Source organism: Amblyraja radiata, chromosome 17 (assembly GCF_010909765.2).
Source record: "Amblyraja radiata isolate CabotCenter1 chromosome 17, sAmbRad1.1.pri, whole genome shotgun sequence".
Taxonomy (NCBI): Eukaryota; Metazoa; Chordata; class Chondrichthyes; order Rajiformes; family Rajidae; genus Amblyraja; species Amblyraja radiata.
Window position 1 is genome coordinate 27,421,482 of NC_045972.1, and position 15,376 is coordinate 27,436,857.

The 15,376-nt window shown below is 48.5% G+C and overlaps 1 protein-coding gene across 2 annotated transcripts; it reads left to right on the top strand.

Annotated features, from left to right (window-relative positions):
* Nucleotides 1-484: 484 nt before the first annotated feature.
* Nucleotides 485-15,098, top strand: ca7 (carbonic anhydrase 7). 2 transcript variants are annotated; one of them, XM_033035887.1, is made up of 7 exons: nucleotides 488-933; nucleotides 2,539-2,736; nucleotides 6,200-6,318; nucleotides 7,095-7,190; nucleotides 7,948-8,010; nucleotides 11,151-11,306; nucleotides 14,504-15,093. In XM_033035887.1, the coding sequence occupies exons 1-7, from the start codon at nucleotides 894-896 to the stop codon at nucleotides 14,627-14,629; spliced, it is 798 nt and encodes a 265-aa protein (XP_032891778.1). In that variant the 5' UTR covers nucleotides 488-893; the 3' UTR covers nucleotides 14,630-15,093. The 2 variants fall into 2 exon arrangements, with proteins under 2 accessions (XP_032891779.1, XP_032891778.1); XM_033035888.1 differs by lacking the exon at nucleotides 7,095-7,190 and having other exon boundaries at nucleotides 485-933; nucleotides 14,504-15,098.
* The last annotated feature ends 278 nt before the right edge of the window (nucleotides 15,099-15,376 follow it).

Consider the following 15,376-nt stretch of genomic DNA (forward strand, 5'->3'; position numbering starts at 1 on the left):
ACATCTGTGGAGGGAATGGACAGATGATGTCTGAAGAAGGGTCCCGATTCCGAAATGTCACCTATCCATGTTCTCCACAGATGTTGCCTGACCCGTTGTGTTACTCCAGCACTTGGTGTGTTCGTTGTTCCAGATTCCAGCATCTTCAGTCACTGGACAATAGGTGCAGGAGTAGGCCATTCGGCCCCTCGAGCCAGCACCGCCATTCAATGTGATCATGGCTGATCATCCACAGTCAGTACCCGGTTCCTGCCTTCTCCCCATATCCTTTGACTCAGCTATTTTTAAGAGATCTTTAAGGCATGAGTGTCTACAGCATTTCCCTTTATAAAAACTATTGGAGTTTTAGGGGTTAACGCGGACTGCAGTTTATGCAATGGTTTGATTGCTAAACTTGAAACTAGAGCCTGATTTATTCAAAACCAGAGGAAATAAAAATCCCTGATTCAACAGTGTGCAGGAAATTGGGGGTTGGGTTCACGCGGATTTAACGTGGTGAGGGGGAGACGCTGGAATTGGGAGAAAAGCAGTGAAAAAAATACAGATATATATATATTTTTTTAAAGGTGTTTGCGTTTTAGGTTTAGTGCTGTTTTGGGATATATTTTGACGGTGCTGGCGTGTTGTGCATGCGGTGTGCAGAAGAGATGATATGTTGGGACAGATGAAGTGCCGACGGGAGAGGTTGAAGGGGAAAGGTATGTGAAGATTGGTGTCGGTGGGTGTTGGGTACCCTACAACGCTGCTGACCCGGGCACCCGCCACTGATCTCGGGACACGGCGGTGACCGCAGCCGGCACACGGACGCCTCCTTCCCTTCACATAGTGCCAGCCCACTCCGAATCAATAAAAGGGGCAGGCATCATTCCCTCTCTCCACCACACACCGCCAGAATGAGCGCACAGAGTTGCTGGGGCTACGGAGATGATAACGGTAAGTCCACTGGTCGCCCCTTGCTGTTTTATTTGGACTGGGAATTCTGACCTGCTGTACATTAGTAGATGGTCACATAAACTAACGTTGTAAATTGATGTATGTAAGATAATTGAAGTGATGTATGTAAGAAGAGGTATGATTTATATTGAAAAAACTTGCCAGTGGAAGCTATAGTAGGGGGTACAATTACTGACTTTTAAAGGACATTTGGACAGATATATGGATAGGAAAGGTTTAGAGGGCTGTGAGCCAAATGGAACTAGCCTGATTAGTTTATCGTGTTATTTCCAGCACAGACATTGTGGGCTGAAGGGCCTGTGTCTGTGGTGTACTGTTTGATTTTCAGTGTTTAATATGACTACTGTCGGCATGGACAAGATAGGCCGAACGGCCTGTTTCTGTGCGGTAATGTTGTGTTCTATGTTTAATATGATAACTTTGTTGGCACGGCAAGGTGGGCAGAAGGGCCTGTTTCTGTACTGTAACGTTCTGTGTTCTATATTTAATAATGACAACTTTGTCAGCACGGGCATGATGGGCTGAAAGGCCTGTTTCTGTACTGTACAGCCCTACTTTCCTGCCCATTGTTTAACGTCCAGCAAGTTCCTGACACTGAATCTTTGGAGAGAGAGTTGGAAAGGGCGCAGAAAAGATTCATCTGGGCTTGCAGATTTGAGCTATAGAGCAAAGTTGGATAGGTTAGGATTTTTTCTATTTAGAGCATTGGAGGCTGAGGGGTGACCTTATTGAGGTGTACAAGATCATGAGGGGCATGGATAAAGTGAACACAGTCTTTTTTTCTGCTAAAATATTCTAAAACCAAAGGACATAGGCTTCAGGTGAGAGGGGAGAGATTTAAGAGGGACCTCAGGGGCAATGTTTTCACTCAAAGAGCTACCAGAGTAAGCTATAAAAGTGGATATAATTGCATTTAATACACATTTGGACAGATTTATGGATAGGAAGGATTTGGAGGGATATGGGCCAAATGCAGGCAAATGGGATTAGCCCAGAATGGCAATCTTGTTGGAATGGACAAGATGGGCTGAAGGGCCTGATATTGTGCTGTTCAGCACCATGACTCTGACTAGTGTGTTCTGAATTAGTTTGATGTAGGTGCAGATTTTCAGAGTATCTGAACCTCAAGGCATTTTCTAATCCTCTCCTCCCTGAAATTGATTTTGATCCTGCAAAATAATTCTCTCCCTTGCAACAACAGAGAGAGCGGCAAGGTGGCACAGCGGTAGAGTTGCTACCTACAGCACCAGAGACCCGGGTTTAATCCTGACTATGGGTGCTGTCTGTACAGAGTTTGTAGGTTCTCCCTGTGACCGGGTGAGTTTTCTCTGGGTTCTCCGGTTTCCTCCCACATTGCAAATACATGCACATTTGTAGGTTAGTTGGCTTCGTTAAGAATTATAAATTGTTCCTAATGTGTTGGATAGTGTACGGGGTGATCGCTGGTCGGCATGGACTTGATGGCCTGTTTCCATGCTGTAACTCTAAACTAAACAGAAGGTAAAATATTTTGGGCAGTAAGTGGGGTGGCGTTGCTACAAGTCACAAGGAGGCACTGAATGACCTGGGCTATCTCCATTGCAGGTCCCTTGAACTGGCACAAGAAGTTTCCATTTGCCCAGGGGAACCGGCAGTCACCCATCAACATTGTGGGTGCCGAGGCGGTCTACAACCCCGACCTGGGGCCGGTCACCATCTCTTACAGTGGCTGCTCCTCCATGTCCATCTGCAACAACGGCCACTCGGTGGTGGTGGAGTTTGAGGATTGCAACGATAAGACAGGTGAGGCAAGGTGCACCTCTTCAGTTTAGTTTATTATTGCCACGTGTACCAAGCTACAGTGAAAAGCTTTTTTTGGTGTGTGCTAACCAGTTAGAGGAAAGACTATACATGATTACAATGAAGCCGTCCACAGTGCTCAGATCCAGGATAAAGGGAATAACATCCCGTGCAAGACTCCAGTAAAGTCCGATTAAAGATAGTCCGAGGGTCTCCAATTAGGTAGATGGGAAGTCAGAACTGCTCTCTAGGTGATAGGGTGGTTTAGTTGCCGATAACAGCTGAGAAGAAACTGTTCCTTAATCTGGAGGTATACATTTTCACACTTCTGTACCTCTTGCTTAGTGAGAGAGGGAAGAATAGGCAATGACCGGGGTGAGACTCGTACTTGCCTTATCGATAAATACAAGATCATTAGAAGAATAGATCAGGATCTTTTTCCCAGAGTAGGGGAATCGAGAACCAGCGGATATAGTTCAAGGTGAGAAGGGAAAATTATAGCACTAACCCGAGGAGTAACTTTTTCGCACAGAGGGTGGTATATGGACTAAGCTTCCAGAGGTAGTTGAGGCAGGGACTATCATAAGGTTTATGAGACATTTGGACTGGTACATGGATAGGATAGGTTTAGAGGGATATGGGCCAAAAGCAGGCAGGTGGGACTAGTGTAGATGGGGCACGTTAGTCGGCATAGGCAAGTTGGGCCGAAGGGCCTGTTTCCATGCTGTATGACTCTATTTCCATCACTTCCAACGTGATCCCACCGCTAGGCACATCTTCTCAATCCAGTAGCTTTCTGCAGAGAAGGGCCTGTTTCCGTGCTGTACATCTCTATGACTGTATCAGAGTTCATTATGCCACCCCAAGTCTGTTCCTCCAGTGAACAAGGTCACTGCTGATCTGACCTCCATGCCTTTGTTATGTGTTCCTCAATATTCTTGCCCCAAAAAACAATGTCCATCGTTCTCAGATGTTGAGATATCCAGATGTTCTCTGTGACTCTGAAGCAGACGGATTCCCTGGCAATGGGGTTGAGAGGGAAAGATAGATCAGCCATGATTGAATGGCAGAGTAGACTTGATGGGCCGAATGGCCTAATTCTGTTCCTATATCTTATGAATGTATCAAACAATGTATGAAGGCTGGCAAGCGTCTGAGAGACTTTTTGCTTTTAAGTTTCATCTTGTTCAGGGCTCCCACAGCCAGACAAGATAATTCCCCCCTATCCACCTCAAATCCCTTTAATCACTTGAAGATGACTTCAGAGCAGCCCTTGATCCTCTATGCTCAGCGGATGATGTGTGGTCTGTGCGATCACTATGCAGTTAACTCGTTTAGTCCCAGTGTCATTCACAGCTCCCAATGTGATCCATTACCTCATAGAAGCCTCTGCCCCAGCCCTACCTCCCCACCTACTCCCCCGTGTCTCCTCTCTCATGCTTCACCCTCCACCCAAGTCTCCCCTTTCCTGTTTCACCCCCCTGTGAGTCTTACTTGTGCACGCTGCTCTGTGTTTATATGTATGTGCCACACTCTCATCTGTTAGTGTATCTGCACTTGTTGCTCGCTTGTGTGTCTGTGCATGTGTGTGAATATCTGCATGTCTGTGTATCTGTGTTTGTACTTGTCTGTGTATGTGTCTTTGTGTGGTGAATGTTGCATGTATCTGTGTGGCTTCTGTTGTGTGTCTATGTGTCATTTGTATGTGTGTGAACATTTGTGTGTGGCGTGTGCATATTTGTGCATGTGCATGATGCATTGTGTGCGTGCATGTGTGTAGCATGTACGGGTATTGCTCGCTGAGTGTATGTTCCATGTGTACGTACATCCCCACCCCTCCATATTTTTGTGTTGCTTGCCAAAATTCTTTGGTATTTGCAGAAATTAGTTATTTGCAACCTCTAGAGAAAGTGTGAGGAGGTGGAATGTGTGGCTGCAATGATTAAATCTGTTCATGAAGTCTTCAGTCAGTTAATTATTGATTTGGAACAGCAGTATAGCACTTTTTTATACTTTGGGCCATAATTGACGAGTGATAAATGAGCCACAATCTCTCTGTAATTAGATGTGAGAGTGCTGAGTAGGCAGGAACTGTTCCCTCTTTCACTCACTTCCGAATAACATTTGGGGTCCGGCCATCTCTGGCAAGGCCAGCATTTATCGCACATCCCTAATTACCCCTGAAAAGGTGGGGGTGAGCTGCCTTCTTGAACCTCTGCAGTCCTCTGGGGAAGGTGCTCCTACAGTGCTGATGGGGAAGGAGTTAGAGTTTAGAGATACAGCACATTTAGGTAAACGGGCCCTTTGGCCCACCAAGTCCATGCCGACCATCTAGTTCTATGTTATCCCACTTTCTCATCCCCACCCTACACACTTGGGGCACACTAGGAGCAATTTACAGAGGAACAATTAACCTACAAACCCGCACGTCTTTGGGGTGAGGGAGGAAACCGGGGCACCTGAAGGAAACCCACGCAATCACAGGGAGAACATGGAAACTCCGCACAGATAGCTCCCGAGGTCAGGATCGAACTCAGGTCTCTGGCATTAGGAGGCAGCAGCTCTACCTGGATTTAGACCCAATGACGGTGAAGGAATGGCGATACATTTGCCGGTCAGGGTGGGGTGCATCGTGGAGGGGTATCTGCAGGTGACAATATCCCCAAACCCCACTGCCCTTGTGTGTCTCATGAAGCCAGGGAATGTACAGAGCAGATCCAAAAGGATGTTGGCGGCACAGTGCTGTAGCTGGTGGAGCCACTGCTTCACAGCGGCAGACATCCTGGTTCGATCCTGGCCTCGGGTGCAGTCTGTGTGTTTGCTGTGTGTGCATGCGTGCATTTATGTATGAGTATTTCTAAATATCTGTGTGTGCCTGTGTGTGCGTCTGCATTTATGTGTGTGTATTTATATATATCTGTGTGTGTGCGTGTGTGTTAGTTATTTGGATTTAATCTTGGATACCAGGCTCTGAGGGGTTGGATCCCTTGGTTTGGCTTTAGTCTCCGACTTACTCTATAGGTTTGGTTAAAATGATGTGCTTAAAGTGGAGACAAATTACAGGGTGGTGACTGTCAATGGGCAGTGGGATGGAGTGGGCAGCAAATGCTGTGATGAAGGCTTCAGCTGCTGCTGTTTATAACTTCTCCAGGGCATGGAATCAACAAACAGCAGGCCACTGGGTCAGTCTGAAGAAGGGTCCCTCAGCCCACAATGTCAGTGCTGAGCACAATGTCAAGTTAAATGAATCTCCTTTGCCTGCACGTGATCCATATCTCTCCATTCGCTGTGTGCTTCCATGTGCCTATCTAACAGCCTCTTTAATGCCACTATCGTATCTGCCGCCACCACCACCAACCCTGGCAGTACATTCCAGGCCCCCACCACTCTCAGTGTTGGCTGCCGTTATAAACGTGGTTGGTCGAGGACAGATCGTTGGTGATGTTAACGCTGATTGTTCCTGCAGCGGTGAGCGGAGGACCCTTGGACCACCCCTACCAGCTGAAGCAGTTCCACTTCCACTGGGGCCAGAAGCAGCAACAAGGATCCGAGCACACTGTCGACGGCAAGAATTACCCTGGAGAGGTGAGACTCTCGTGTTCATAAGTCATAGGAGCAGAAGTAGGTCATTCGGCCCATCATCAATTCCGCCATTCAATCATGGCTGATCTATCTTTCCCTCAACCCCATTCTCCTGCCTTCTCCCCATAACCCCTGATACCCGTACTAATCAAAAATCTGTCAAACTGCTCCTTGAAAAATACACAATGACGGCCTCCACAGCGGTCCAAATCCCATCTTCTGTGGGCAAGGCCGAGTTTGGGGTGGCAGGTTCGTCACATGTTATGAGAATGTAGTCAGCTGGCTGTCGTAGATTTAGGTTTACAGGAGCAGAATTAGCCCACTAAGCCCATGGAGTCTGCCATACAAACATGGCTTTTAGTTGGGTACATGTATATGCAAGGAATGGAGGGATAAGGATCACATGAAGGCAGGGGAGATTAGTTTAACCAGGCTTCACGTTCGGCACGGTCATTGTGGGCCAAAGGGCCTGTTCCTGTGCTGTGTACGCAGTCAGTGAGTTCATAAGTCATAGGAGCAGAATTTGGCCATTCAGCCCATCGTGTCTACTCTGTCATTCAATCATGGCTGATCTGTCTTTCCCTCTCAACCCCATTCCCCTGCCTTTTCTTTGTAACCGTTGACACCCTAACTAATGAAGAATTTGTAATTCATGTGGTCAAATGGTAACTCAGGCTGATGCCTTCACTGGGACTACATGGGACGACGGTGATGACTGGTGAGCCACCTTGTGTCTGCAACCTTGGACAACCACCCTCTTCCTCTCTCCTTAACTGTAGCTTCACCTGGTTCACTGGAACTCGACCAAATATCAAAGCTTCGGCGAGGCGGCAGCGGAGGAGGATGGCTTGGCCGTGGTCGCCGTGTTCCTGGAGGTGGGTGTTGACGGTGCAGCTTGCGGCTGGCTGAAGATCAGTGGGCCGAGCAGAGGCTGTAGGGTGGGGATAAAGGAATTGTTGACGTTTCAGGTCTGCATTAGGACTGAATATGCTGATAATGGTATGGGGGAGGGCTAGAATAAGCAGCAGCATGGATTAGAAGGACTGAGTGGCCTGTTTCTTTGTTCAAATTCTGTAACTTTGGGTGCTGTTTGAATAGAGAAATGCTCTTTAGAGAGTTGTGGCATCATGCAGCATGGAAACAGCCCCTTCGGCCCAACTTTCTCATGCAGATCAAGATGCCCTATCAATGCTAGTCCCACCTGTCTGCATTTGGCCCAGATCCCACCAAACCTTTCCTATCCATGTACCTGTCCAACTGTCTTTTAAATGTTGTTATACTGTCTGCCTCATCTACTTCTTCTGGCATCTTGTTCAATATACCCACCACCTTCTGTGTGAAAAAGTTGCCCCTCAGATTTCTATTAAATCTTTCCCCTCTCACCATAAACTTATGTCCTCTGGTTCTTGATTCCTCTATTCTGGGTAAGAGACTCTGCATTCACGCTAGTCAGAGTCTTTACTGAACTTAGATGGACACAAAATGCTGGTGTATCTCAGCAAGTCTGGCATGATCTCTGGAGAAAATGAAGAGGTGACTTTTCAGGTCGAGACCCTTCTTCAGTCCCACTGAACCTATACTGAACTATGCTCTACTTGTCCAGACACACTTCATGATCCTTCTCTCTTCTAGATGGGTGACAGACACGCTGATCTCCACAAGCTGACAGATGCCCTGTACATGGTGAAATTTAAGGTGAGGAGCTCCCATCAGGGTCTGGTCTGGACTAACCTAAACTAAAGGTCCTGGGTCAGAGTTGCAGGGTTGGGTTGGCCTGGCCTGGGGATGTGTAAAGATACCGGTAGGCCGTAAGGTCACAAACAAAGCACTGTTCACGACAATCCAATGTGTCCGTGATTGCATGAGATTTTGGACGCAGGGAGTTTGAGGCAGAGAGTCAAGAGCGTTTAATTAGCAACTGTATGGACAACAAAACACAAGTTCATATGCTATCGGAGCAGAATTAGACCATTCGACTCATCGAGTCTATTCTGCTATTTAATCATGGCTGATTTATCTGTCCCTCCCAACCCCAATCTCCTACCTTCTCCCCGTAACCTCTGACACACTTACTCACTAAGAATCTGTTAATCTCCGCTTTAAAAATCTCCAATGACGGCCTCCACAGCTGTCTGTGGGAATGAATTCCACAGGGAAACTTACTCAATGAAAAATGCAATTTTTACTTGCAGGAGCATAACAGGCCTTTAAGCAAAATACTCGTAGATAACATAATAAATAACAAAAAATCAATAAATTAATGGCCCCAATACAAGTGCAAAAAAAGTCTGGTCCTTAGACTATAGAGATACCGGGCGGAAACAGGCCCTTCGGCCCACCGAGTCCGTGCCGATCAGTGATCATCCCATCACTAGCTCTATCCTACACACCAATGACAATTTACAATTTTACCAAAGCCAATTAACCTACAAACCTGTACATCTATGAATGTGGGAGGAAACTGAAACACTCGGAGAAACCCCACGTGGTCACAGAGAGAACATACAAACTAAAGGCAGTCAATAATTCATAGTTGCTGAGGTTAGAGTTGTGCAGTGTTGAAGAGCCTGATGTTTGTTGGGAAGAAGGTGTTCCTGAACCTGGAAGTGACGGTTCTCAGTCTCCTTTACCTTCTTCCCGATGGTAGCTGCGAAATGAGTGTGGCCAAGGTGGTGTGGGTCTCTGATGATGCTGCTGTATTTTTGAGGCAGCACCTCCTGTCGATCCCGTCAATGGTGCGGAGCTCAGTACCTGTGAATGTTTCATTGTCATTATACCGACAATGGAACAATGAAATTCGTACATGCTGCAGCTTAACAGGCTATGCATAGATAATATGTAATAAATAAAAATACATTAAATTTATAAGCACATCAACCTCCCTTCCATTGACTTCATCTACACATTGCCTCAGCAAAGCCACCAGCATAATCAAGGACCAGTCATACCCCGGTCATTCCCTCTTCTCCCTTCTCCCATCAGGTAAGAGGTACAGGTGTGAATATGCACTCCTCCAGATTCAGGGACCGTTTCTCCCCAGCTGTTATTAGGCAACTGAACCATCCTATCACCAACTAGAGAGTGGTCATGACCTATCATCTACCTCATTGGAGACCCTTGGACTATCTTTAATCGGACTTTACTGGACTTTATCTTGAACTAAACATTATTTCCTTTATTATGTATCTGTACACTGTGAATAGCTTGATTGAAATCATATATAGTCTTTTCGCTGACTGGATAGCACGTAATAAAAGGCTTTTCACTGTACCTCAGTATAGGGGCGACACGGTGGCGCAGTGGTAGAGCTTCTACATTACAGCACCTGAGACCATGGTTCGATCCCAACTGCAGGTGCTGTCTGTATGGAGTTTGTACGCTCTCCCTGTGACCGCATGGGGTTTCTCCGGGAGCTCCGGTTTCCTCCCACACTACAAGGACGTACATTTTAATAGTTAATTGGCTTAGGTAAAATATTAAATAGTCCCCAGTGTGTAGGATAGTGCCAGTGTGTAGGGGATTGCTGGTCGGCGTGGATTCCAAGTGGCGGCGCAGCTCTGGCTGCAGCGGCTCTCCGGCAGTCCTGTTTGTTTTGTGTTTTTTTGGGTTGTTTATTTTCGTTTTGGTTAGTCTAGTTTTGGTTTTTAGTTTCTGTTTTGAGGGGGGGGGGGGGTTGAAACGGGGCTTGCTGTCTCTCCCTGCGGGGCAATGCGACTTTTATGTCGTATTCCCCTTCTCTGCCTCCATCTGCGCTGAGGCCTAATGGCGGAGCTGGCGACCTCGAGGCTCAGGAGGCAGAGCCCGCCAGGACTCGCACTGGGCTCGCTCCCGTGAGGACGGACCGGCTCGGGGCTGGAACAGGGCTTCCGTGAGGGGCTGTGACGCTCCCGTGAGGACGGCTGGCCCGAGGAAGGAACGGTGCTCCCGTCGGAGTGGCCGAGCTCGGGGAGGTACGGCGTTCCCAGCCCGAGGGAGGAGCGGTGCCCGGTCGGGGCGGCCCAGCCCGAGGGAGGAGCGGTGCCTGGTCGGGGCGGCCCAGCCCGAGGGAGGAGCGGTGCCTGGTCGGGGCGGCCCAGCCCGAGGGAGGAGCGGCGCCCAGTCGGGGCGGCCCAGCCCGAGGGAGGAGCGGCGCCCAGTCGGGGCGGCCCAGCCCGAGGGAGGAGCGGTGCCCGGTCGGGGCGGCCCAGCCCGAGGCTGAGACGGTAACGGCACTCACGTGAGGGCGATCCGGCTCGGGGCTGGAACGGTGCTCCGGTGGCTTGGACGGTGTTCTGGCGGCGGTGGCCTGAGTCCGGGGTTCGGCCGCGGGCCAGCGGCTGCGTCAGCAGGACTGGTGGGCGGCAGCTTCGACCACCCCGGGCCGCGGTGTTTGAGCCGCGGGACAGTTGTAACATCGCCCGGGGGGTATCGCCTCAGCGCAGAGGGAGAAGAGGAGGGAAGAGACTGGAGACCTAAGACTTTTGCCTCCATCACAGTGAGGAGATGTTGGGTGGACTCACTGTGGTGGATGTTAATATGTGTTTATTGTTGTTTTTTATTGTATTGTATTGTATGTATGACTGCTTCAATTTCGTTCAGACTTCGGTCTGAATGACAATAAAGGCTATCTAATCTAATCTAATCTAATTCTGTGGTCTCAAAGGCCTATTTCCTCGCTGTATCTTTAAACTAAACATGACAATAAACTAAATTAAACTTAAAAAATAGGCAAAGTCCTTCTAGAAACCATAGACACTTCACAGAAGTTTGCAGCTTAACACTGAGCTAGGATCACACCACCAACACTGCTCCGTCCTGCACTGGCCGTCCCTCAATCTCTCTCGCTCTCTCGGCAGGAAACGCAAGCCCAGTTTAAGAAGTTTGACCCCCAGTGCCTGCTGCCCGACTGCAGGGATTACTGGACTTATGCCGGCTCGCTCACCACTCCTCCGCTCCACGAGAGTGTGACCTGGATTGTCTTCAGGGAGCCCATCAACGTGTCTGAGAAGCAGGTGAGTGACCAGAGGAGCCACCCATCCCACACGTCACCATGCTACGGAGCCCAGTCAACGCCTCCGCACCAAGCAGCAATGGACGCAGCTCACCTCCGGCTCCATAGCCCTGCTACAAGGAGGAGGTGTGCAGGGAGATTGCAGATGGCTGTAACAGAGCTCCAGAGATGCTGCCTGACCCACTGAGTTACTCCAGCTTTTTGTGTCTATCTTTAGTGTACGGGGTGATTGTTGGTGGGCACGGACTCAGTGGGCCGAAGGGCCTGTTTCCCCGCTGTATCTCTAAATAAAGTGGCTCTCCCATAGTATAATGGGCTTAAACATAATGTACTTGGTTAAATATATCCAACCGAGCTTGCTTCGTCAATATACAGTACATTACCCACTATCCAAATTTTCTGCTAATCATCGTGCTTCCTGATCCTCACCTGTTATTAAGTCTAAATGTGTAGGACGGAACTGCTGATGGTGGTTTAAACTGAAGATAGACACAAAGTGCTGGAGTAACTCTGCGGGATGGGCAGCATCTCTGGAGAGAAGGAATGGATGACCTTTCGAGTCGAGACCTTTCTTCCGACAGAATGTCACCGGAAAGGGACATGAGATCTAGACAATGATGTAGAGTGGTATAGAACAAATGAATGAAAGATATGCAAAAAAAGTAACAATGATAAAGGAAACAGGCCTTTGTTACCTGTTGCTAGGTGAGAACGAGAAACTGGTATGGCTTGGGTTGGGGAGGGATGGAGAGAGAGAGGGAATGCAGGGGTTACTTGAAGTTAGAGAAATCAATAGTTATACCCCTGGGTTGTAAGATGCCCAAGTGAAATATGAGATGCTGTTCCTCCAATTTGCGTTTAGTCTTACTCTGACAATAGAGGAGGCCCCGGACAGAAAGGTCAGTGCGGGAATGGGAAGAGGAATCAAACTGTTTAGCAATCGGGAGATCAGAGAGGTCCAAGCAGACTGAACTCAGCAAAGCGATCGCCCGGTCTACATTTGGTCTGACTGATGTATAAGAGTCCACATCTTGTATAACGTATACAGTAGATGAGATTGGAGGAGATGAAAGTGAACCTCTGCCTAACCTGAAAGGACTGTTGGGGTCCCTGGTAGAGTTGATGGAGGAGGTATAGAGACTGGTGTTGCATCTCCTGCGATTCCAGGGGAAGGTACCTGGGGAGGGGTGGTTTGGGTGGGAAGGGATGAGTTAACCAGGGAGTTGCGGAGGGGACAGTCTCTGCAGAAGGCGCAAAGGGGTGGAGATGAGAAGATGTGACGTGGTGGGATCCTGTTGGAGGTGGCGAACATTTTGGAGATTTATTTATTGTATGCAACGGCTGATGGGATGAAAGGTAAGGACTAGGGGTGCTCTGTCCCTGCTGAGACGAGGGGGAGCAAGGGCAGAGCTGCTGGGTACCGAGGAGACACATGTGAGGGCCTCATCTATAATGAAAGAGGGAAGCCCCCATTCCCTAAAGAATGAGGACATCTTGGATGTCCTGGTATGGAACACCTCATCTTGAGCGCAGATTGCGCCATAGATGGAGGCATTGGGAGTAGGGAATAGAGTCTTTGCAGGAAGCAGGGTGGGGAAAAAGTGTAGTTGAGATAGTTGTGGGAGTCAGTGGGTTTGTAATAGACGTCAGTCGATAGTCTATCTACTTTGATGGAGACGGTGAGATCAAAAAGGGGCAGGAACTGTCGGAGATGGTCAAAGTCTAAACATTTGACTTCAAATCCTTTTAGCAATCAACCTCACCTTATGACACATCCATACCGCTCATAATTTTATATACTTCCATCAGGTCTCCTGTCAACCTCCGATACTCCAGAGAAAACAATACAAGTCTGTCCAACCTCTCCCTGTAGCTAATACCCCTCCTAATCCAGGCATCATTCTGGTAAACCTCCTCTGCACCCTCTCCAAAGCCTCCACATCCTTCTTGTAAATGGGTCTACCAGAACTGCACCCAGGTTAAGACTTTGCAACTTGCATTGATGACTACCGCTGTTATGACTTGTTAATCATTAATCTGTTGCCTCATTAGATTCAGATGGTTGCATCAGGGGGTTATAAAGATATTGCTAATGGCCTCATGTTCCAGAGGGGCAAGAGGTAATGAGACTAATTATGCTGTAAAACTTCTATATCTGTCTCCAGGACAAACTTTGCCTCTCCCATAATCCGCTCTTACTCTGGCATCCTGGTTTTCTTTTACAAGAAGTACGTTTTCTTAGAGGTCCAAAATGACAACTAAATCACTCGTCTAAGGAGAGCAAAAACAAAGAACTGCGAATGCTGGTTAATACACAAAAGGACACAAAGTGCTGGAGGCGCCCAGCGGGTCAGGCAGCATCTGTGGAGTAAATGGACAGAAGGGGTCGGGACCCTTCTTCAGGCTGATGGGGTAGGGGGGAGAAAGCTGCAAAAGGGGGTGGAACAAAGCCTGGCAAGTGATAGGTGGATTAAGATGGGGAGTGAATGGCTGATGGGTGGATTCTTTGGATGCTTTCAAGAGAGAGTTAGCTAGAGCTCTTAAAGATAGCGGAGTCAGGGGATATGGTGAGAAGGCAGGAACAGGGTACTGAATGTGGATGATCAGCCATGATCGCAGTGAATGGCGGTGCTGGCTCGAAGGGCCGAATGGCCTACTCCTGCACCTATGGTCTATTGTCTATTGCCTTTCCTCCCCAGCCCCAATACGCACACATTTCTCCCACCACCTCCACTCACCCTGCTCCATACGCTCATCTCGCATCCCTGAGTCTCCCATTTCTCTTTATCACCTCCCCCTTCATGTAAGCTCTATCTGACTAATATTTAAAGGTGGCACACTGGATAGACTTGCTGCCTCACGGTACACGATTTAATCCCGACCTCGGCTTTTGTCTTTGTGGGGTTTGCACGTTCTCCCTGTAATGGCGTGGGTTTCCTCCGGGTGCTCCGGTTTCCTCCCACATCCGAAAGACGTGCATTGTAGGTTAATTGGTCACTTAGTAAATTGTCTCTAGTGTGTAGTAAATGGATGAGAAAATGGGATTACAGAACTAGGGTGAACAGGTGATTGATGGTAGGTGTCGACTCGGTGGGCTGAAGGGCCTGTTTCCATGCTGTAAGTCTAAACTAAACAAAACTAAACTAAATATGAGCCTCTGATCTCTGTATTCTCATCTCATATTCTGTTGTGCTGCAGATGGATAAGTTCCGGATGCTTCTGTTCTCGGACGAGAACCAGTCGGAGAAGATACGAATGGTGGACAACTACCGGCCCCCTCAGCCCCTCTGTGGGAGGAGGGTCTCTGCTTCTTTCCAGTCATAACCCAATCTTCTCCCCACCCCTGATGCACACCAGCAGCCCACCCAGAGGGCACGGTGCGGGGACCCTGCAGTTATGGACCCTAAATGGCAATTGGCCTCAACTTATCCTCTCATGTTGGAGATGGCACCAGTTCAGGATGTCTCTCTGGGCTCCATACATTACATGGTGGTGCGGGGCCTGGGTTGTTGGCGAGATCTCACCCCTGCTCATAGTTTCACTTCACTCCTTACTCGAAGTAACTTGGCCTGTGCGACCAGCATTGAAATTCACCGACACAGGCGGGCATCACGATGGTGCAGCGGTAGATTTGTTGCCATACAACGCCAGATCCAGACCCCGAGTGCTGGCTGCATGGAGTTTGTATGTTCTCCATGTAGCCGTGTCGGTTTTCTCCGGGTGCTGCGGTTTCCTTCCGTATTCCAAAGACGTACATGTTTGTAGGTTAGTTGACTTCTCTAAGTGTGTAGGGTAGTGCTAGTGTATGGGGTGTTCGCTGGTTCGTGCAGACTCGGTTGTTGGGCCGAAGGGCCTGTTTCCCATGCGGTATCTCTAAAGTCTAAAGTAAATGAGATAGACTTGCCGACTGTTTCACAGAACACTGGATCTCCCGGTTGCTAACCATTTTAACTCTTCCTCCCATTTCCACACGGACCTTTCTGTCCAAGGCCTCCTCTCTTGCCAAAGTGAGGCCACACACAAACTGGAGGAATAGCACGTCATATACTGTTTGGGTAGCCCAGCGGTATG